Source organism: Carcharodon carcharias, chromosome 21 (assembly GCF_017639515.1).
Source record: "Carcharodon carcharias isolate sCarCar2 chromosome 21, sCarCar2.pri, whole genome shotgun sequence".
Lineage (NCBI taxonomy): Eukaryota > Metazoa > Chordata > Chondrichthyes > Lamniformes > Lamnidae > Carcharodon > Carcharodon carcharias.
The window spans coordinates 54,612,225-54,636,122 of NC_054487.1; the positions used below are offsets into that span (position 1 = coordinate 54,612,225).

The window sequence follows — 23,898 nt, forward strand, 5'->3', positions numbered from 1 at the left end:
GCAATCTACAGTACAGAATCCGCGTTAATCCACTTCCAAGATATCTGATGTTGATTTGTCAATTTTAATTACAGCTTCCAGTAACATTTGAAGTCTTGCGCTTCTGCACCAAAATGATATTATGAATATGCAAATCTATGGTAATAAGAGGGGGAGGGGGGTCATTTCTGTTGAACACACACACAGTGGATGAATCCCTAGCGGAAATAAGTCTATTGATGCAGTTTACATCAGTTTGTAATGTACTATAAGATTTGCTCTTCCTGTAGTGTTCTGCAGAAACTCTTGACTGCATATGTGCAGTTTCATGGTCAGCTGTAGATTTAAAAAGAAACTCGCCTCATGAAATATTTTAATGGGTTATAAAAACAAAGAGAAAGTAACTGATGTAGTACAAACTGATGACTGCATAAGGTGAAAATAAACATTGAAGAGAAAAGTACTGGTTATTGAAGAAAAAGGTGAACTGTAACACAAAAGATTTTCATTTTATGTGCATCCTAGATTACCGTGACATTGATAATAAAATTGAGATCACAGCTTAAGGAAACAAACTTTATGAATAATAATGTTTTTTTGGCTTGCAGGCACTACAAGCAGCAAGACAGCTTCTTCTTCAGCAGCAAACCAGTGGTCTGAAATCTCCAAAGGGAAACGACAAACAGCGAACATTGCAGGTCAGCAGGCTATTACTGATCTTTTGTAACAGCAATAATTGAAAATCTTCAGAAACTTGAGCACTTTTTTAAGTGAATATTATGTTCCAGTGCACACACAAAAATGGTGGGATAAGATTCACATAATTGGCCCTACATATGATATCTTCAAATAGGTTATAGTTTACAGCATGTTTTTTTTAAATCCAGTTGATTAAGTTACCAACATTCGTTATTTGGGTTGGAGGGAGGCTGCCAGCTCAATAATTTAACTTGTATATACCATAATTTAAATGAACTATAGAACAGTATTTCTGCTTTCAAGCAATAATAACACAAATAACTAGCTCTAAATACCTTCAGTGTACAAGGCACTTAAAGAGTATATATAGACATAGATGGGAAATAAAATCAACTTCTACCATTTACTAAACATTCATTGCCAGGCTGAGAGCAGACCTGTTTACATTCTGGACTGATGCCCACTGATGATTACACCTGCTGTTAGAGTTTTGACCTCTAAAAGTGGGGTAGACTATCTTTTGCTTACTCATCACTGCAGATCTATAGCAGTCCCTTCAATTGTTAAATAAAATTAACTCCAGGATCAAGTGGAAGAACTCTGGGTGAATTACGTATAAAGTACCTGCACTATATGAAGCTATCCTTGCAAATCCTATAAAAGTATGTTTGCAATGAATGGTTTTCTGTGAAGAAAATATTTTCTGTCGTTATTGTTTTGAAGAGGAAACTATAAGTAATCTGATTGTGTTGTTATATAGAGTTGTACAATGAGGTAGTAGCTCTACATACTGCAGTTCTTGATGCGTGTTCAAGTTGAATCATTTTTCTTGTTTACTTGGAAAGACAGGAACTTTGTTGACCCTGCAAAACACCAATCAAAACATTCCTTTTTGTTGTTTTGCATCAAGACAAGAACAGAAGAAATGCTCGCTGTCTTGCCAAAATGTGGCCCATTCGCCTTATTATGACAATTTCCTCAACTTGTTCTGTTTTAAATTACATCAGCAATTAGCATATTTTCAACCTTTTTTTAGGTTTAAATTGCAGTGTGAGAGTGTGCTCTCCTCTCAGCTAATTAGTGCTATCAAGGAACAGTAGGTTAGCTCATTAGTACCATGTGCATTTAATTAGAGAAGAGAAAATTGGAGTTAACTCATAGTTAATATTTTCACAGAGTGCTACAATGCCAACACCTTCATTTGGAGTCACACCCCTGCATAACTAATTATGGTTTAGTGGCATATAGAATGTGTGTTTAGTGAGAGCATCAAACTGTTGACAGAATTGTTTAGAGAAATGTATGGGATCTTTCCTGCTACCAAAATTGCTGGATAAAGAATGTAATTTGCTTGATCATTGTACTTGAGTCTGAATTAACATTGCTTATTAAGCATTAAACAAAACTATAGCTGTACAAAAACAAAATAATTGCAGTTTTCAAAATATGAAATGTGACTGATATTATTTGGTGCAAAAAAAATGATTGATCTTACCAAATAAATGTTTGGCTGGGATATTTGGGCAACAGGTCAACTTAAAAGATTTGGTGCAAAGGATTTATAATTGTAAATAAAGCAATATCAATTGGGGGTTCCATGATGGCTCAGCCAATTTATCTAATGATTACCTGAGACATGCAGATCAGAAAGTTCCCAGCCTGTGCTGACTTAGCTAAGTTCAATTGGGTCACCAGTAGGCATATAACAATTGCCGGTCTGACAGCATCTGCGGAGAAGAACACAGTTAACGTTTCGAGTCCATATGACTCTTCATCAAAATTTTGATGAAGTCATATGGACTCGAAACGTTAACTGTGTTCCTCTCCATAGATGCTGTCAGACCTGTTGAATTTTTCCAGCTATTTTTGTTTTTATTTCAGATTTCCAGCATCTGCAGTATTTTGTTTTTATGTTATGTAATAATTGCCCTTCAGGATCACAGGTTTAAAGATGGGGATTTGACCAGGAATTGCTACCAACAAAATCTTGGATTTATGTAGCACATTTATCATTGTAAAATATCCCAAGGCCCTTCACAGGAGCATTATCAAACAAAATTTGATACCAAGCCATATTAAGGACATATAAGGACAGATGCCCAAAAGTTTGATCAAAGGGAGAGGCTTTTAGGAATGTCTTAAAGAATGAAAGAGATGTAGAGAGGAGAAGCAGAGAGGTTTAGAGAGGGAATTCCAGAGCTTAGGGCCTCAGTAGATGAAAGCATGGCTGCCAGTTTTGTAATAATTGAATTCAGGAATTAAAGGCCAGAATTGGAAGAGCACAGATATCTCAAAGGGGTTTAGGGCTGGAGGAGGTTACAGAGATAGGGAGGGGGTAGGAAATAGAGAACTTTGAAAACAAGGATGAACGTTTTAAAATCAAGGCATTGCTTTGATCCAATCTAGGTCAATGAACCCAGGGTGAACAGGACTTGGTGTAAGATAGGGCCTGGGCAGTACGATTTTGAATGTCCTCAAGTTTAATGGAGTGGATGACAGGAGGCTGGCCAGGAGTGCCTTGGATTAGTTAAGTCTAGAGGTAACAAAGGCATAGATGAGAGTTTCCGCAGATGAGCTGAGGCAAGGACCATGTTAGAGAGGTGGAATTAGGTAGTCCTGGTAATGATGTGGATATGTGGTCAGAAGTGTGTCTTGGAGTTAAATACAACACCAAGTTTATGAACAGTCTGGTTCAGTCTGAGACACAATGAGAAGAATGGAATTGATGGCTAGGCGATGGAATTTGTGGCAGGGACCAAAAATAATGGCTTTGTCTTCTCAATATTTAGTTGGAGGAAATTTCTACTTCATTAGTGCTTGGTATCGGGTGAGCAACTTGGCAATTTAGGGATATTGGAGGGGTCAAGAGATTTGGTAATGAGATGGAGCTGGCTATCATCAATGTACACTTGGAAACTGGTACCAAGTGTTTTTATATGTTGTAATGATCTATGGTGGAAATGCATGTGTTTGACACAGAATTGAGTTCCATTGGGATGTTCTTACAACTGAATATCCTGTTAGCAACTGTTCTCCAGACTTGCATGCAAATAATTGTTTGTGGAAGTGGTACTTGTGAGTTCTTCTGTGTTAAATTACTATGAATGGCTGAGTCCCATCCATAAGAGTGTCTATCTTTGCCTTGAGACTAAGTAAACTTTCTATGCCCGTGAAATGAACAACAGATTGTGCTAAATGTTTTAAACTACTGAAATTATCCAATGCCTCCATAAGTTTTTATTCCATTCTTTGAGAGTGTAGAGATTCACAATAGATCTTATTTTAGGTTTATGATGTTAAGGAAATCTATCAATAGTCAAGTGATTATGCAATATAATTACATATTTGCAAAACAAAATCTATCATTTAACTCTTCAAATAGACAAAATAAAATTTTAAAATTATCACTACTACAGAATTTAAACTAAATCTTTGGAAATAGTTTTGAAATATGTATAGTTATTTTGCCTCCTGGAATGTCTTGCCACATGTGAGTCTACAATGATTTAAACTTTTCTTGGAAATGGCAGTTTTTCTCCAGGAATTTCAAACTGACCAATCTCTTCTCAAGTTGATTCTCTTCTTGCTATAAAGCAAGCTTCAAGCCAGCTTCTCTGATTCAGTCAGAAGCAGTCTTTTATATCCCAGGAACAAGTTATCAGGGCTACCTGCATTTTGAATATCCCATGACTCAAATTTAACAAGGAACTCATGGTCATCTACAAACAGAACCAATCCCATAGTATCATGTAAGATTAAATTATTCCTCTCTCCAGCCAATAACTGTAAATCTGACAACACTGTAGCAAAATAAGATTGATATAGGAACCTGAACTGCATTCAGCTTTTTGAAACTGCCTAGCTACCCGGGACTTTATTTATGGAAATGGCCATTAAACCAAAACTGGACAGAAATGCCTAATTTTTATCACTGCTACAATGAGACCAGGAAAACTTTGTTGTTGGAGATAAAGTAATTTTAGGTTTGCAAAACAGGTCAATTTAGTCTGTAGTGGTAGACTAGCAACAGTGATTGATAGTAGGATCACTTGACCTTGTAGTTATTGCACAACTTGTCAACCTCATGATATGCATGATGTTCTACATTCAACACATGTATCTTTGTTCTTCTTGCCAATTTATCAGTAACACATAGGCCAGGATTTTCCCGTCGGCGAGCGGGGGGCGGGGCCCACTTGCCGACGTGTAAAATGACTCGCGGTGATGTCGGGCGGAATTCTCGACGCCTGATTTAAATTTTCAGGTTGGCGGGGGCTCAGCAAAATCAGCTGTGTGCCCGCTGACTTGCCAATGGCCAATTGAGGCCATTGACAGAGTCATTTAAATAATTAATGGACCTGCCCATCCAACCTTAAGGTTGGCAGGCAGACCAGGAGCCCTGGTGGGCAATAGAAAAAGCATGAAACCTAATCCACAGGTGGGATGAGGTTTCATGTAGGTTTTAAAAAATTTAATTAAAGTTTTTTTTATAAGTTATGGACATGTCCCAACTCATGTGACAGGAGGGGACATGTCAGGGAATTTTATTTTCTCTATTTCCAATACTTTTGACAGTAGAGCCGATCTCCCTGAGGCAGCACTTTGCCTTAGGGAGATGAGTGTGCTTTTTGTGCGCATGTGCGAAAGAGCGCACTCTCGGGTTTAGGGAATCCCCCCCGCCTGCACAGGGAGCGCATAGCACTTCCGTGCGGACATCAAGCTAGGCAGGTCTTAATTGGCCCGCCCATGTAAAATGGCGGTGCGCCCCCAATTGGGGGCACGCCTTTGCATGCCCGCTCTTCAACTACCCCCCCCCCCCCCGATGGGAGGGGCATCCTGGCCATAGTTTTTTTTATTTTTTGTACATGGTTATGGCTCTGGATTCCTTGATAACCACATGTCTATGGTCATTTTGATGCTATATAAAATTAACACTAACTTATTTGGGAGACACCCACAGATCAATTGTCCAAAAAGTTAAATTTGAACAATAATCAGAGAGCTGTCTTTACACCTTCATTACAAAAATCGTAACCCTAACACTTAAAAGGGAATTTTTCTTTTTGTTATACCTGAATTCTTAATGCATCTGAACTCTTAAAATCCTCTCTTTAAGTCTTCAACTTACTTGCTTTCAATTTAATAGATGGGACACAGGAACATGGGAATTAGGAGTAGGATTAGACCATTCAATGATTTGATCCTGCTCCACCAGTCGATAATATCATGGCTGATCTTTGTGATCTCAACTCCACTTTCCTGTCTGCCCCCATAACCCTAGAATCCCTTGTTTACCAAAAATCTGTCTAACTCAGTCTTGAATAAATTCAATGACCCAACCTCCACTGCTTTCTGGGGAAGAGAATTCCACAGACTTCTGAGAGAAAAAAATGGTTCCTCATCTCCATCTTAAAAGAGAAACTTCTCATTCTTAAACTGTGTCCCCTAGTTCTCACAGGAGGAAACATTGTCCTGGCATCCACCTTATTAAGTCGCCTCTAGATAGCTGTGAGAAACTGTGGTGGAAGTCTCTTTCTATCAATATGCAGCAGGAGAATCAGGTTACATGCATCGAGAAGTCCTAAGTAAACTCTCAATTTTGAAGCCTATTTTTTTAAATATAGACCCAGGATATGTTATGGAAAGTTTGTGATTTCCTGTAAATTAAACCATAGAGTGATGTCACTGCTTCTAATTGATATCGTCACAGGAATGTTGAATTTATATGGCCTCAACTTGCAAGAAATGCATGTTTTTCAACCTGTTAATGCTATGGCAAGTAAACACATTATGAAATGTGCTATTCCTGAGAATGCAATTTTGTTTAGAGAAATGATAAGCAACCATTTATAGCGCACCTGTAATAATGATGTTTCTTGCTTCTGAAGCAATCAGTGAGTCAATTAATCAGTACAAATATCCAAAAGTTCATATCCAATTCAAGTGTGTTCAATTTAAGAACATAAGAACTAGGAGCAGGAGAAGGCCATCTGTTCTTCAAGCCTGCTTCATCATTCATTAAGATGACCATTGATCTCAACTCTACTTTCCCACCATATCCTTGATTCCCTTAATATCCAAACATCAAGTGATCTAAATCTTGAATTTACTCAATGACTGAGCATGCAGGAGAAAAGTACTCAACAACATTTGAGAAAATTATTTGTTGATGAGTCCCTGGAAATTGTAGCAAGCTTTGTTATAGTGGTTGTAAGTACAGTTCTTGCAGAGAGAAACACCCCCAGATACTGGGGGGAAACAACAGCATGGCAACATTTCACAGGAGCAGTCAACATGTTGTTAGCAACTTTGAGGACACAGTAGGAGGCCTGGAAAATGCTACACAACTTAAAGAGCGCAAAGGTAAGCCATGAATATTGCTGCAAATTAGCAGTACGGGATACATAAACTCATAGTTAGAAATTAATAACGACGTAAAGAACTGTTAGCAAGAATGTAATATGTAAGGTCGTAGAAGTGAAAATTGCAGGGTTACCCAAATAACATTATGTATGTCATGAGAGAATTTGATGCATGATAGAATTTTCTTTGATAAAATTTATTCACTTTGACTATAATTTACAGTCTCAGATTCTTCAATTCTGAAGGAAAGAAATTGTCCTTGATGGATCAAATCACATCAACATTAAAAACAGTGCTGACCTCCACTGGTAATACATCTCGATGGGTGTCCTGCCTCTATGGATCAAATGGTGCACCTTAGTCACAAGCTTCCTGAGGGTACTCATTCACTGCTTTGCTATGCCCAAGTAGCTCACTGTTATGGTACATTTACTGCCTGAGTTAGCACCTGGTGGAGGTTGCACACTTGTTCTAGTTTCTGCACTCCCAACCTGTCATTCTACAAGATGCCTGCCAATGGTTGCTACATCCGTGCTCTCTGAAAAAAACAAATTCTGTACTCAATTCACCTGTCACTGACGCGCTGCACTTCAAAATCAGACCTAAAAGAAATTGCTCACTTTTAATTTGGCTATTGGCTACAGAATGCTTCACAGGTTCATCATTAAGAACCTGAACAAAGTCTTAATAAGCAAAACTGAGATTTTTTGATCCAACCTTTCACTTATGTCCACTACTGTAATTTAGAGATGAAAAACCTTGCAGTAGAGCTAAATATTGATGAACAACTCAGTAATGTTTTCATCCAATATTATTCCTTTTCTTTCACAAAAACTGGCAGAGAGGAAATAATTTCCCCACATGGTTTATTTCAATATATCACTGTCCCTTTTCTATATCTTGCTTATAGAACATATGTATGCAATGTTAAAAACAAGGTACAATAGTAGCTTCAAAATTAATGTTTGCTTATTTGTAAATCTGTGGTTTGGGATGGGGGTGGAGAACACAAAAATTATAGCCTAGATCTTTCTGTAATAATTACTAGTAATGTAGTTAAGGCATTCAACATCATTACTCCAATGAAACTAACAGAAATGCCCAGAGTCCCCATGAGCACAGAATAGCATGGAAATCCAGAGTTGCTGTCAGTAATTTTACCCTTCTCCAGAGGATGCACTATTGAGGTTCTCTAGCACACTGCAAGCAGTGGAAGTCGATTTGAGTTGACTGGAGCTTCCACTTTTAAGCTTTAGTCTTGCTGTTAAAAACCCTTTTGGTGAAACTAGGTTCTTAATGGTTTAGTAACTTCACTTAAACACCTGAAAAGCTAACTTTATTTTTCTGGAATATCACATTTCTCCATAATGATAGAAAATAACTCACATTTTTATTTTTGTCTTTTTTAAAGGCTTTTTCATTTGTATTTTAGTTTCTGTCTTAATTCAATCATAGTCATTTATTTCACTATCTAAAAATTTAAAGTAAAAGTGAACAATATTAAATCTTCCTCATTTGCTGTGTGTGATTATCTGAATGTGATTGACTCCTTACATGCTTGCTTACATCATTAATACTATACGTCAAGAGATTCCCTTTACTTGGCATCAGGTTAAAACTGCCTATGGGAAAGGGGAAAACCACATCATAGTGATCATTAGATCTTTGTGGGCAGCTTTTTTGGAGGTCAATGCCCTCGCTGACCACACATTCCAGGCCTATATCCAGTCTTACAGTTGAGTTTCTGCATGACTGCTGAGTATGGAGAAGTGAAAGGTAGCAGCAAATATAAAGCAAATAAACGAACAAGATCACCGGTTTACTGACAGAAAGCTGGGGCATACTGTTCAGAGACTTCTGTAGCAACAGCAATGTCCTGGTTGCCTAGGGAATGGACTTGGTAGCACTGGTAACATATGTTCCTTCCACATGTAGAAATAGTGCATTGATCTGATGAATAATGCTGGTGACAACAAGAATGGAAACAATTGTGGTGGAACCTGTATGTTTTCAAACCAAATGCTACTAGTTCATTTTAATAGAGCCACTTTGCTTATCTCCTTTTTGACTCTAGGACTGATTTTCTGTTGCAGAGCAATTTTAGCACTTTCAGCAGCCTCCTAGACCAACTTCACAGAATGACTCGAAGACAAGCCAAATCAGTCATGTTGGATCTGGTATTGGGAGTTTACCAAAGGAACAGGGAATCTGGGTGTCTTAGTGCATGAATCGCAAAAGGCTAGTATGCAGGTACAGCAAGTACCTGCTAATAAAATGTTATCATTTATTGCGAGAGGAATTGAATACAAAAGTAGAGGGGTTTATGCTTCAGTTATACAGAGCGCTAGTGAAGCTACATCTGGAGTACAGTTTACAGTATTGGTCACCTTATTTAAGGAAGGATGCGTTGGAAGCAGTTCAGAGAAGATTTACCAGATTAATACCTGGAATGGGTGTAAAAACAAAAAAACTGCGGATGCTGGAAATCCAAAACAAAAACAGAATTACCTGGAATGGGTGGGTTGGACAGGCTAGGCTTATATCCGCTGGAGTTGAGAAAAGTAAAAGGTGACTTGATTGAAACATACAGGATCCTGAGGGGACTTGACAGGATGGATGTGGAGAGGATGTCCCTTCTTGTGGGAGAATTTGGAACTAGGGGTCACTGTTTAAAAATAAGGGAGCGCCCATTTAAAACGGAGATGAGGCAAATTTTTTTCTCTTCTGTGAGTCTTTGGAACTCTCTTCCTGAAAAGACGGTGGAAGCAGAGCCTTTGACTATTTGTAAGATAGAGGTGGATAGATTCTTGGTAAGCAATGTGGTGATAGGTTACCGGGGGTAGGCGGGATGCAAATTTGAGGTTTCTATCAGATCAGCCGTGATCTTATTAAATGGCGGAGCAGGCTCAAGAGGCCAAATGGCCTACTCCTGCTTCATGTTCATATATTGTATGAATTTCACATGTTATTAGTCATTAAATGGCTGTTGTCAAGGTTTATAGAAATGTAACCAATTAAAGGTAGATGGCTGTATTTGGGGTTAAAAATAGTTTCAAACTTCCCAAAGATTCAAGATATTTCAATGTATTAAAAACCTTGGGGTAGAATTTCTGCTTTGGGAGCATTTGGCAAGCCAAGCACAAATTGCACTCAAAATAGTGCTAGTTTTCAGAAGTTATTTTTGTTCAAATTTCCACCCAATATATTTGCATATCATCAAATGTAACATCTTCATGAACCAAAAGCAAACAAGAAAGAGAGACTTGCTGTGATAATGACCAGATAATCTGTGTTTTGTGATGTTGATTGAGGGATAAGTATTGGCAGGGACACCGGGGATATATCCCCTCCTCTTCTTCAAAATAGTGCCGTGCAATCTTTTACATCCAATCAGGCAGTTGGGGCCTCGGTTTAATGCCTCATCAGAAGGATGGCACCTCTGACAGTATAGTACTCCCTCAGTACTGCACTGAAGTGTTAGCCTTGATTTTTGTGCTCAGGCCCTGGAGTGGTTCTTGAGCCTGGAATCTTGTGCTTCAGAGGCAACAGCGCTACAAACTTAGCCATGGCAATTCGGTAGTGTTTAAGAACATTTTTGTTTTAATTTTGCATTCAAAGTATGCCTTTATATATATATGAACAGTAACAGTTTTATTAATACAGTAAAATGTGTTTAATACGAAAAATAAGCAATTTTAGTCAATGACCAGTCCACCAGCTGTGAGTAACCTGATTTTAAATAACTGAAAATTGCTTATAAAAATAAACTATACAGAACAATTTATTAGTTTTGTTGGCCAGTTTCTTATTGGTGTCTTTGTGCCTAACAAAAGGTTTAATTTTAAGTGCCCCCTTGAAGGCCGTCAAACAGGCACAATTAACAGAAATGCACCATGCTGATTAATTCAATCTAGAGCTATAACCAGTTCTGTGGGTGGGCCCGATTTCTAGCACGAGCTTTTTAAATTACTGCAAAGATCATGGAAACTCAATCCACTGGATGTAATGTGCACTTGAAATTCCTTGATCTTTTGAACTGCATTAGCCTTAGTTTTCAGGAGTTCTGCTGGAAAAAAAGTGTGCTGAACGGGAAGTCCAGACCAATGTCTTGTAATTCAATCTCAGTTTCAACAGTGTGTTCTGACATCAATGTTCTAACATTTGCCTCTTTCCTGTTCTAGGCCTGTACAGTTGGCCTGATATCCTGCCAACAGTGCGGGACAAGACAGCACCTCATGGCACCCTACATCCAAAACACCTAGACACATACCAGAGGATACAGTTAATGAGTTTGAAGAAGTAGCATCAGATGAATCAAAGAGGGCCAAGTGGTGGTGGTAGAAGAAGAGCACAGATGGTCATGTGGCTGCCAACAATGTTGCTTCTCTTTTGGGAAATCCAACCTGGTGACATTAGACAGCAATGTTATGCTGCAGTTGCTATTAAATATGAGAGGAAAAAAGTGTTAGATATGCTGACCAGTGCATCAGCCACCTACTTGCTTTACATTTACTGCAGCTGATACCTATGCTATGATATAGGTCAGGATTTAAACATTAAGGGATATAACAAAACTATGTAGCTACCTCCCTATTGATATGCAGTCTGCAGAGTCAGTTTGTTTTAGTCATGGCTGAGGAGAAGCGTCAGGGTCTGCTGATATGGTTAGTGGCTTAATGACAGGTGTAGCAGTCTACTGTGATGCCTGCTAATCTCCATGGCATGCATTATTATCTCCACCATTGAAGGTGGGCAGAGGTAATGTTTTCACCCCTGTTTGTTAGTCTGCTTGTTTGTAAACAATATATCTTAAAAAAACTAATGGACGGATTTCTACAAAACTTGGCACACAAATAGGCTATGGCTCAAGGAAGAGCTGATTCATTTGTGGTGGATTTGTGGATCAGATCCTGGAATCTTTTAAAATATTGAAAGAACATTGGGAGGTAGGATGAGTTGACTTTTTTTTTTAAGAATGTTGTGGGTTGTTTATGTTGTTGATTGCTTTGGGATGTTGTGGATTGTCTGAACTGCTGTGGTGCGATTTGTTACAACTGTAAAAATGTGAACAGAGTTTTTAGATCAGGTTGTTGGTTGTGAATTGGCCTGAAGCCTCCTCAGTGAGATGAAAGCTTTTATTTAAAGGATTTCTTTCTTCAGCTTTGTAGTTGCAGAGCATCAACCAGACAGGTAAAAGCCGCAAGCAAGAGCTGCGTAATTATGCATGGAGGTATGCTGAGTGCCCTCTTCACTTGTTTCACCTTGTATCACTTAAACCATGAAATGTTATATTTGGACAATTCAAAATTAATGACAATCATTAATTTTATGACTTGCTAACTGCTATAGGACTCTGTGGCCTGCATGCAGATATCTTCTTGTTCTCTGATGTCGCCTAAAAATGGGATTGCCAGAACTCCTTTCTCATTGCCCTCTCTCTTCCATATTTTTTATTGTGCATTCTTTAATTACAAACAGCTGTCTTGTGAATTACAAGATGGTATTGATTCATCTACTTGAGATTCCATAAATACATTTAAAGCAACACAGTGGAGAAAATTCATTTAAAAAAGGCTAAAAAATGTCCTGGAGATCTGGAAATCTTAAAAAAGTTAAGAATTTCCTGTCCCTTTAGGAACTCCATAATGCAAGGAGCTTCCATTAGAACTGCTCCAGATTATTGAAAGGAGTTCCCAACACAATCCCATCCTTAATGGGTGAAGAATCATTCTACTCTGTATTTCAGTGTATCATCATATTTGAATTAAGCTGCAATCCATTTTGGGCAGGAACATTGTAGGCCAACAGTAAGTTGCACTATGAAGCCATATGAACCTTCAGTTTTTTTTCTGCCTCCTTGACTTCATCTATGTGGCTAGTTGTGGTGATCAGAAATTACACTCTTCCATATTGCTGTTTTTGTCTGTACTCTTATTTAGTTTTTCACTCGCTCCAATATTCAGGTGTTACAACTGTTTGATCTGTCAGTGGCAGCACACTGTTCAGGAAGGCTGAAAACATTAGACACCGGGGAATTGTAGTATGCACTATTCATGTCCAGGAACACATGTACTCCAAGTTTTACAGTTTTAGGACACTTTTAACTCCATGATCAGGAATTTTTGAATTTGATAGTGATAACTTTCCATTTAAAATTTAGCTTGTAAAGAATGGGATATCCCAAAAAGTTCCAGAGTTAGAAATTAAGATACAAATAGGAATGGAAAGTTATTTTGGTGAGAATTGGCTTGAAAAATCTATTGTGCGTGCATAAAATCTGAGCCATTATAGTTGATTTTTGAGACAATGGATGCAAACAAACTTAGCATTAAAGAAGCAATTTTGTTTGATTTGCAGAAGGACAAGAAAAGACTGAGAGCTTTACGTTTTCACGCAACAAAGAGACCTTTTATATATATATATATATATATATATCAATATAAATATTTATATTGATATATATAAAGGATCTAGACTGCTGTGCAGGGCATGATTTCAAAATTTGCAGGTGATACAAAGATTGGAAATGATGTCAACTGTGATGAAGATGGTCTTGAACTTCAAAAGGACATAAACATGTTGATGGATTTGGCAGACATGTGGCAGGTGACATTCAATGCAGAGAAATGTGAGGTGATCTCCATCTTGGCAGGAAGAATATGGTGAGACAGTATAAAATAAAGGGAGAAACTCTAAAGGAGGTGCAGGAACAGAGGAACCTCGGCGTATATATACATAGGTCATTGAAAATGGCAGAGCATGTTGAGAGAGCAGTTAATAAAGCATATGGTATCCTAGGCTTTATTAATAGGGGCATTAAGTACGAGAGGAAGGAGGTCATGTTGAATTTGTATAAGATACTAGTTAGGCCTCATCTGGAGTACTCAATCCAGCTCTGGGCACCATCCTTGAGGAAGGAAATGAAGGCATTAGAGACTGAACAGAGGAGATTCACAAGAATAATTCCAGGGATGAAGAACTGCAGCTGTGAGGGTAGATTGGAGAGGGTGGGAATGTTTTCCTTGGAGAAAAGTAGGCTGAGAGGAGACTTGATAGAGATATTCAAGATCCTGAGGGGTGTGGAGGGGGTGAATAGTGAGAAACTTGTATCCACTCAAGACAGCATCAACAACTAGAGGGCACAGATTCAAAATAATTGGCAAAAGGAGTAAATGTGATGTGAGGAAATATTTTTTCACCTAGAGAGTGGTTGGAGTCTGGAATGAACTTCATGAAAGGGCAATAGTGGCAGGTTTGACTGAGGTATTCAAAAGGGAATTGGATTGCCATCTGAAAATAAATAGGCCTGAATTTTCTCGTCGGTGATTTGGGGGCGGGGCCCACTTGCTGACGGGACAATGACACGGGATAACGTCGGGAAGAACCCCTGACATCATCCCGGTCCATTTAAATATTGAGGAAGGCGGATGGACAACGAAATCAGCTGTCTGCCTGCCGACCTGTCAATGGCCAATTAAGGCCATTGACAGGATAATTAATTTAGTTAAAGGGCTTGTCTGTCCAACCTTAAGGCTGGCGGGCAGGCCAGGAACCCCAGTGGGCAATAGAAAAAAACATGAAACCTTATCCACTGGCGTGATGAGGTTTCATGTCCTCTTTAAAAATGTTTAATAAATTTTATGTCATATTTATTAACATGTTCCATCTCGTGTGACATGGTCACATGAAGGGGACATGTTAATAATTTTTTTATTTGTCTAATTTTTAAGTTTGTAAACTTTTCGGCGCTCTCCCTGGGACAGCACTTAGCCTCAGGGAGCGCGTGAAAGAGCGCACTTTGACAGTTGGGGAATCCCTCCCTCCCTGCACAGGAAGCGCATAGCGCTTCCTGTTGGGCATGCTGCTGGGCGGGCCTTAATTGGCCCGCCCACTTAAAATGGCAGCAGGGCCCGCTTTGGCAGTGGTGTTTGGCTGCCCACCTGCTGCCGAGCCAATGGGGCCCACCCGCCAACCTAGGGAAAAATTATGCCCATAATGTGCAAGGTCTTTCAGAGAGCCAGTGTAGACTTGATGGGCTGAATGGCCTCCTTCAGTACTGTAAAGATTCTGTGATTCTTTTAAGAAAACCATTTAACAGGACATGGTTTGAAAATAAATTCACCCACAATTTAGGCATTGAAATATATTAGAGAGATTAGGATCATATAAATTAATTTGAAAGTTGGCTGAACATTTAAGCAATTCTATCACTGGTACCCTGGTCTATTAGAATGATAGGGATGGATTTTATGGCCCCGTGTGTTTTTAGCTGGGGGTTACATGTAATATATGATGGGTGTGTAGCCCACCACCTTCCCACCCACCCATGAGCTGTCCCCCATAATATAGTAGATGGGGAAGTGCTGAAATCAGCAGCCTGCCATCCCACTATTTTCAAAAAGATAATGAGCAATTGAGCTTGTTAACAAGCGAATTGACCCATGGAATATGATGCTCAAGCCATAATACAGTTGACATAGGCAGGTGGACTGGGATGGGTAGGCCATTTTTTTAATACAACTGGTTAAAAGGCAGGAAGGAAGGGGCATTACATAATTTGGGGGGTGCCCTGTGCGCAATTCCCCTCCCCCTCCCAAGGTATTACCCTCCCCCCTTGTTGCTTCCCACCTGGCCTCCAAAACCAGACCTCCACCACCACCCCCCCACAACTCACCCCACTCCCTAGACTTCCCGATCCCTTCTCGTCCTAAAAACCCATGACTTACCTCACTCTGGATGCCATTGCTCTTCCTCCTGGGCCTGCTTGGAGTCCCAGCAGCACCCAAGACTGCTTTCCGGTGCTCGTGGGACTGCTAGAGTTGCAGGCCAATCGATTGGCTGGCAGCTCTCGAGGGCAGGACTTCCCATTGAGAGGCTGAAGCCTGACTCTCGCCTGCTTAAGGCCACTTGTTATTACTATGGGACCAGCTTGTTGAGCATTGGTCAAAGCAGCACTGGCTTTCCTTACGAGGGAGTGAGCAATACGCAGCCCCTCCCCCATAAAATTCAGCCCATGGCTGTTTTTTCTTGTGTGCAGTTTGACATCAGCAACCTCCAGAACAATCACAAAGTTACGCAGATAAATTCTACTTTCAAAATTTGAATGTATGCTTTATTTTTAAGATTTTATCTAAGTATCTAAATTATTACTATCAGTAGCCGGTATGATTAAATTATCCTGTTACTGGATAATGCTCACAACCCAGTTGTTATAACAGATTATTACAGTTGTTCAGTAAGTGAAAATCATGAAACTTAAAAGCATTTTTCTGTTCTGGTAGGTAGGAAGTAGAAAAATTGTAAACAAGTACTACTTATAACCTAGATTTTTCCTTTAAAGCTGCAGTACTCTATAATGACTGTTTTAATTCACTGGCATGAACTTAATATACCTACCAAACTATTGTAGTGTGCATTTTGGATGCTGATTTGCCTTTTCTGTTACTGTATTGGAAAACCAAAAAGCGTTAAGGTGGTCCCTCCTGGACCTGGACTATTTTGAGGGCAGGGTGTCATCTGCTGATTAGGTACTTGCCCCAGAGCATTTATGCTCCTCTTAGCCCCACAAAGTATAATATTAGACCTCTGTTTTTCAGAACCTTCCTCTCTAAACTGCCAAGTTTCACTGGCCAGAGTATCTGTGGTACACATTTTATCCAGTGGGCCCTCAGAGATGTGCTGGGGTTCTGTGTCAGGCTTGTCCAAGCAGTGGCCTGCGGGCCAGATGTGGCCCCTGAAGCAATTCTGTGTGGGGCCCAGAGCCAGTTTTCAAAATGCCAGTCAAACAAGAATGGAAAATTCTGCAAAGAACTGCTCTTCCAGTCATCGGCCGTTCCTCTCCTGTGCTAGCTGCTGATAGGCTCACTGCTGAGCCTATCGGCAGCAAACGTGGGAGAGCAACAGTCTCTGATTGGAGGAGCAGCTATCACCAGTGGTTGGGATTTTGCTAGAAAGATGTTTTCTTTTGGGGGAGATGGCGGGGGAACACGTGTGCCAGGTCCGGGGAGTGAGAACACGAGTGCCAGGAAGTGGGGACATGAGTGCTGGGAAGCTGGAACCAGAGTGCCGGGGCCCAAGGGGTGGAAAACCAGAGTACCAGAGCCCCAGGGAGCAGGGACACGAGCGCCAGGGCCCAGGGAGCGAGAACCAGAGTGCTGGGGAGTGGGAAGATGAGTGCTGAGGCACCAGGGAGCGGGAACACGAGTGCCAGGGCCCTGGGAGGAGAGGCTGACTGCGAGGCCTGGGAGTGAGATGATGCAGAACCCCAGGTCGGAGGAGGTGGCTGGGGAAGAGGCTGACTGGCATGTGTGGGAGTTTGAGTGAGTGAGTGAGAGTGTGTGTGTGTGTGTGTCTGTGTGTGTGTGTGGGGGGGCTGGGGGGGGGTGGGGTGGGGGGGTGGCTGTGCATGTGTATGTGGGGGAGAGAGTGTGTGTGTGTGTGTGTGGTGGGGAGTGAGAGAGTGTCTGTGTGGGAGTGAGAGAGTGTCTGTGTGGGAGTGAGAGTGTGGGAGTGAGAGAATGAGTGTGTGTGTGTGTGGCAGTGTGTGTAGGAGTGAGTGTGTGTAGGAGTGAGTGTGTGTGTGTAGGAGTGAGTGTGTGTGTGTAGGAGTGAGTGTGTGTGTGTAGGAGTGAGTGTGTGTAGGAGTGAGTGTGTGTAGGAGTGAGTGTGTGTGGGAGTGTGTGTGTGTGGGAGTGAGTGAGAGTGTGTGTGTGTGTGTGTGGGAGTAAGTGAGTGAGTATTTGTGTGTGTGTGGGGGGGGTGGCGTTAGTGTGTGGATGTGAGAGAGTGTGTGTGTGGGAGTGGGAGTGAGTGAGCGTGCATGGGAGCGAGAGAGTGTGTGAGTGCGTTTGTGTGTGGGAGTGAGAAGCAGATGCACCTTAAATTCAATCACCTCAAATTTAACTCTGCTACTACTGTGTGTCCACCAAACAGGGAGTTAACTTCTCCAATCATTTTAAATTTAGAAATGCATATGTCACAATGTGCTTTTTCAAGCTTGACCTCTATACATTGAACAATGCAAAGTGTTGGGCACAAAGTTGAATGTAGGTCTTTGTGTTCAGTGAGAGTCTATACTGGCTAATAGTTGTCTGCATTTGTTTTATTTGTATGAATTGAGGGTGAAGCCCAGTCAATATCAAAGCTAACACAATCTGTACAGTGAGCTTATTGTGTATAAATTTGAAGTAAATAATAATTTGAATGTGGTTAACTACGTGCATAATTTGTGTAGGAAAAAGTATGAGCTAACAGATGTCTATGTACAGAAAGCTATTTTGTTCTCTCTGAACTAAAAACAAAATGAGGTTAATGAGTACATCACCTAGTTTTAGTAGAATTATAAGGCCAAAGTTGTAATGAAATTTAGTAGTAGAATTTTCATCCCAGGGAAGAAATTGTTGAACATTTTATTATAATTCCATTATCCTTTTACCATTTTCAATGAAAATACATTGAAATGTGGAAAAGAAAAGAACTGCAATAATGACTTTGGAAAATGTTTTATAATTCTACCTTTACTAAGGAAAATATGATTGTAATTTTAATTTTCCATGATCCATTTTAATTTTTATTTCTTTTGTGATTATGACTGCCTCTGAGTATAAACCAACACAGTAAAGAACTATAATCCATTGATTTTATTGCCAAGTTATGTGTACCACAATACCCCTATTGATTGGATATGAGCTGTTTAGTTATTAGCATTTGGTATTTTAGCTATTACATCATATGCAAGAAATGAAATGATATTTTAATAAAGTGACAATACATTTTAATAAATTGAGTTGTTTGCCACAGTGTCGAATATAGAAAAATATGTTGTTAATATAAACATTGTTCAACTTCAAGCTCATACTAGAAATTTATACACAGTTATTTAATGTTACAAGTTGAAAAATAATTGTAAATATTAATGGAGAAAATATTAATGCATTAGTTTGGTGTTCCTGCATTTACTATTTTAATAGTTGTGTACCTTTGTCCGGTCATGCTGCCAACTATCCATTTCCAAGCTATTGATCTTCAAAGATATCCTTAAGCTGTGTTGAGGTAGATGGCCATCCGTTTTCCCAGCACATTCAGGGATGATAACACCATAGGTACCTAAAATGTATCACTTTTATATTTTAAACTTAAACATAGAGTACTGTCACAAATTGTTGCCTTAAAATACATTTTGTTCATTATTAGAGCCCTTGATGAATGGCTGGGCTGTTAATCCTATAATAGTAAACACCTAAGCCATGTTTCATTTTTTTGGATATACTGTACAGTTTTATGTGACTTAACTCACTTTTGTGAAATCATTTCCCTTTAATATTGTGTCAGACTAGTGCCAGGGAAGAATGGCTCCATACAGTGCAATACTTGAAATTATAAATGGTATAATATGTGAAAAAAAGTTCAAACTGTTTAAAGTGCTTTGTTGATTCACATCTTAGAAAAAAATAGTTATGTGTTTGGAATAAGGTTAAGAGTTAGAAAAGTAAGCCATACAGATGGCCAAATGCTCAGTAGAACAGGCTGAGCTGGCGAAAATGTCATGCCAAGGTAGTTGTGCAATCAAGCATTTGATTATAGTATGTAAAATCATGGAATCTTCCAGCATGGAAGGAGACTATTATGCCCTTGACCCTTTGACATGGCTAACCAATTAGACCCATTCTCCCACCTTTCTTTCCAAATGTTCCCTTCAAAGGAAATAAAAATCAGGAGAAATATAAATGGCTCCCAGCCTTTGATACTACTGCACAAAGTCAAAATGCACCACCACCCCCCTGCAATTGGTATCAATTACCTTTATTACACAAACAAATCTTTTATCTTGTGTTTGGAAATGGTGGGATAGATGTTGGCTTTTGGTTGGTTGACTGGATGCCCATACCGGTGGCTTTTAGGCTCCAGTCTTATTTACACTTGTCAAGCAAGCTACAGAGTGGCAATGAGGTATTCTGACGCAGCTTGCCAGATTCAACATGGCACAATGGGAGCCGGGGGTGGGGGGAATGCAGGGGCGGATTGAGGTGGGAAGCTTTGCAATCACGGAAGTTGCAGTTTCCAAGGTGACAGTGGCTCCGATTTGTTTTGGCCCCAAAGGAATGTATGGGGGCCACAAAAGTAATTCAAAACTTCTTACTTTCCATCTCCCATTAGTGTCTGCACTAAAATGTAAGTCAGGGTCCTTTTATGTTATGGGACCCGATTTCTATATTAAAAGGGGCCTATTGCATGATTCAGGCAGGCACATGCACTGGACAGCCAGGAGGCTCGGCCCCTTTTAAAATGGCACCGCACTAAACAGGGTGGTAAGGCTACCAAACATATTTTAAGGTGTTACTGTCTCATTAATGTCAGATAAGGCCACTGAAAATTAACCCTATTGAATGCAGAGTTGATTTCAGCAGTGTGTTGAGCTGTTACGCTTGTAATGAAAATTGCCATGTAGTCAGTCGTACAGCATGAGAGTCATGGTGATAGCAGTGAAAATGAGGGGCAAAATTAGGGTTAATTCATGTTTCAAATGCACATTAATAAATCTGTTGTTCTCAGGATATAACTGCAAGGCTAACTATTACATATGCAGAAAGGAAAAGGCAGGGTTGGTGCATTTTACTTTCAATATTTAAACCAGCATTGGTATCTGTTATCTTCCAGAAATGTCATGAATAGATACAGAAAATAATCAAAAATCTAATCTAATACTAGAGGAGTAGCATACAAGGAGTTGGAAGTTATGTTTCAGCTATACAAAGTCCTGATTATAGTCCACACCTGAAGTTCTGTGAGCAGTTATGGACACCACACCTTAAGAAGAATATAGCCTTGGAGGGAGTGCAGTGTAGGTTTACTAGAATGACTCAAAAGGGTTACATTATGAGGAGAGATTACAGAAACTAGAGCTGTATTCCCTGGATTTAAAAAATTAAGGGCAGAAATTTTCGGCGGTGTGAAACGACGCGTGTTGATGTTCACCGAGCATGCCAACATCAATGCACAGTCATGCAATAGTTCGATCGGCAGGCACGCACCAGAGTCGGCAGCATGCCCACCAACAATTAAAAGGCCTGTTAAGGCCATTAAGTAATCAGTTAACCTAAATTTTTTGCTGCCTGTCCAAACTAATGGTTGGCGGACAGGCTGGATGAGGTTTCCAGAAGCAAGTAAAAATAAAATAAAAGTTTTACAATTCAATGAATAACATGTCCTTGCTTATGTGACCATGTGGGATAATGGAATTATGATAAAATATCACATGAGGGGACATGTTTTATCACATTTTTATTTTCTTTATTTTCTTATTTTAGCAACGCTTCATCGCATGTCTAGGGAACTTGTCACATTTGCCAGCTACTGCAGGATTTGGCGCCAAGTGGAAATGGAGGACATCCACTGCGAGTGGCTGTGAAAGTGATGGCAGTGCTCAATTTCCACGCCAGTGGCTCCTTTCAGAGCTCCACAGGTGACCTCTATGGGATATCACAAGCCTCCACCCACAAATGCATCCATGGGGTCATGGATGCCATCTTTGCGAGGGCACATACCTTTGTGCATTTCACCCGGGACTAGGACAGCCAGGATGCAATAGCAATTGGATTTGCCCAGATCTTGGGTTTCCCACAGGTGGAGGGTTCTGTTGATGGCACTCACGTGGCGCTCAGATCTCCGTCACAACACACAGTCATCTATATCAACTGCAAGGAATTACGTTCGGTGAATGAGCAGTTGGTGTGCAACCACCACAGACGCATCTTGCAGCACTGCGCACGGTTTCTAGGGAGTGTGCTATGACTCCTACATTCTCAGTCGGTCACAGATCCCTGTCATCTTCCAGGGTCCACAGAGACCTCAGGTTTGGCTCCTCGGTGACAAGGGCTACTAGCAGAGGACATAGCTGATGACACCCATGTGGTGGCCTCAGACTGCAGCAGAGAGAAGGTATAACGAGTCTCAAGCTGCAACTCACAACTTGGTGGAGCAAACCATCAGCATGCTGAAAATGAGGTTCCGATGCCTGGATCGGTTTGGTGGAGCCCTGCGATACAGTTCATAGAGGGTGTCATGCATTGTTGTCACCTGCTGCATCCTTTACAAGCTGGCGCTCCAACGGGGTGATGAGCTGGCTGAGGAGGAGATGCAGGGGCTGGAGGTCTCCTCTGATGAGGAGGACACTAATGATGATGAGGGTGAGGAGGTCCTCAAAGGCGACAATGATGGTGATGAGGCCCTTGCACGAAACAGATGGGACATGCACACTCGGGAGGTCCTCATAGCTGCTAGATTTGTGGAGGAGGATGACATGCAGTGAGGAGGGGACATGCAGTGAGGTCCCCACATTGCATCTATGAATATTTGACTCCAGCCTGGCTTATGGCAGCGCACATATCCTCTGTGATAATGCTCCTGTCATGGAGACACAGTGGAGGCCCTAATAGTCGCTCGATTGCAGGAGGATGATGACTACAAGCAGTGAGGACACTCCATCATTCTTCATATAGCCTCTGAGAATGTCTGATTCCTTTTTGGCAGGTCGCTTGCACTGTATGTTCAGGGTCATAGCATAGAGATGCAGCTGTGAAACTTCAGAGGCATCTGATCCTTTGTCCACTTTCAGCACTTGACCCCTTCAGGAGCATAGCGTCACTGCTCACAGATGCTGAAGAGATGGGGGCCAGCCCCATCTTAAAGGTGCTGAGAGCACACACAGAGAATGACGGAACTCTGTGATGCTTGTCCATTGCATTCTGGCAGCAATGACGAGCACCGTTGAGGTGTCAGCATTAGTACTGTGTCCAGAGAGTGTGAGGCCAGGCCATCACTTTGGGCTGAAGGCTGCACAAAGCACAGGGAAGAGGCCCTGGACTGAGACATCTGCCTTTATCTTATGCAGAAAGTTTTCACATCTGAGGGCCATGAACACTGCTTATCAGAACAAGGAGCCATAGGCAAGGAGACATTATTGTGAGTTTATTGACAACAGCGAACATTATGTACAAGTGATTAACACCCATACCCAGGCTGTGCAACTGCAGCTTCTTAGCCTTCCTAACCCTGTCACTAAGTCTTGGCGCTCCCCATCCACAGCGGAGGTGGAGGCAGCCTGCTGACTGTGACGCCCTGTCTGTGATGATCTTGATGGGCATCCCCTGGAGGGCAGAGAATTGGAGGACCCCAACCTGCTTTCAGGGTCCTGCTGTGTGGCAGTGGCACCCTCCTCGAGCTGTGGACCTGAAGCTACTAGGGTCACAGGAAGAGGGGATTCGGATGGGCTGGACACTCCCAGAGTCTGCTGGATGAATGGCCATGTGGTGTGCACCTGTAGATTCTCCTCCGTATGGGTGCCCAAGGGTCCCTGGCTGACTCCTTGAGAATGGGTAGCTGGAGTGAGATTGGCTACCCCACATCCCTCTTGTCTACACAATATTGGATGCAAACTGTGGCATCAGCGATGGAGTTCAGCCTGCACAGCAGTGCAGGAGTGATGTCCTGGACCACAGTCTCTGTGGTGGCCGCCATCATACCATTGTTGACTTCAGTGTGTTGGCATGCCGGCACTATCACCTCAGCCCGAAGGCGGATGGACACCTCCATCGTCCCTTGCAACCTGAGAAGTGCAGCGGACATCCCTTCCTAGTGTTCTCGAACTCGCCTTTGCAGCTCCAGCAACTGTGACATGGCCAAGTCCAGAGGCTCGTCATCTGACTCAGAGTGGGCAAATTTCTGTCACGTAGCAGTCCTCTGAGTGCCAGACACCAGGGAGGTTCCTGCTGTGAATCAGAAAGTGTGATGTGCTCACTGGATTGTGATCCCAAGGCTATTCTAGAGCTAGGTCTCATCGATGTGTGTGCCTCTGCACTG

General features: G+C 41.1%; 1 protein-coding gene across 3 annotated transcripts in view; it reads left to right on the forward strand.

The window, feature by feature from the left end:
• foxp2 (forkhead box P2) overlaps nt 1-23,898 on the forward strand; it is a 920,115-nt gene that overhangs the window by 689,571 nt on the left and 206,646 nt on the right. For all 3 annotated transcript variants that reach the window (XM_041215859.1, XM_041215860.1, XM_041215861.1), the window contains one exon: nt 588-677. In XM_041215859.1, the coding sequence (XP_041071793.1) occupies nt 588-677 (90 nt within the window). The remainder of the gene's footprint in view (nt 1-587; nt 678-23,898) is intronic.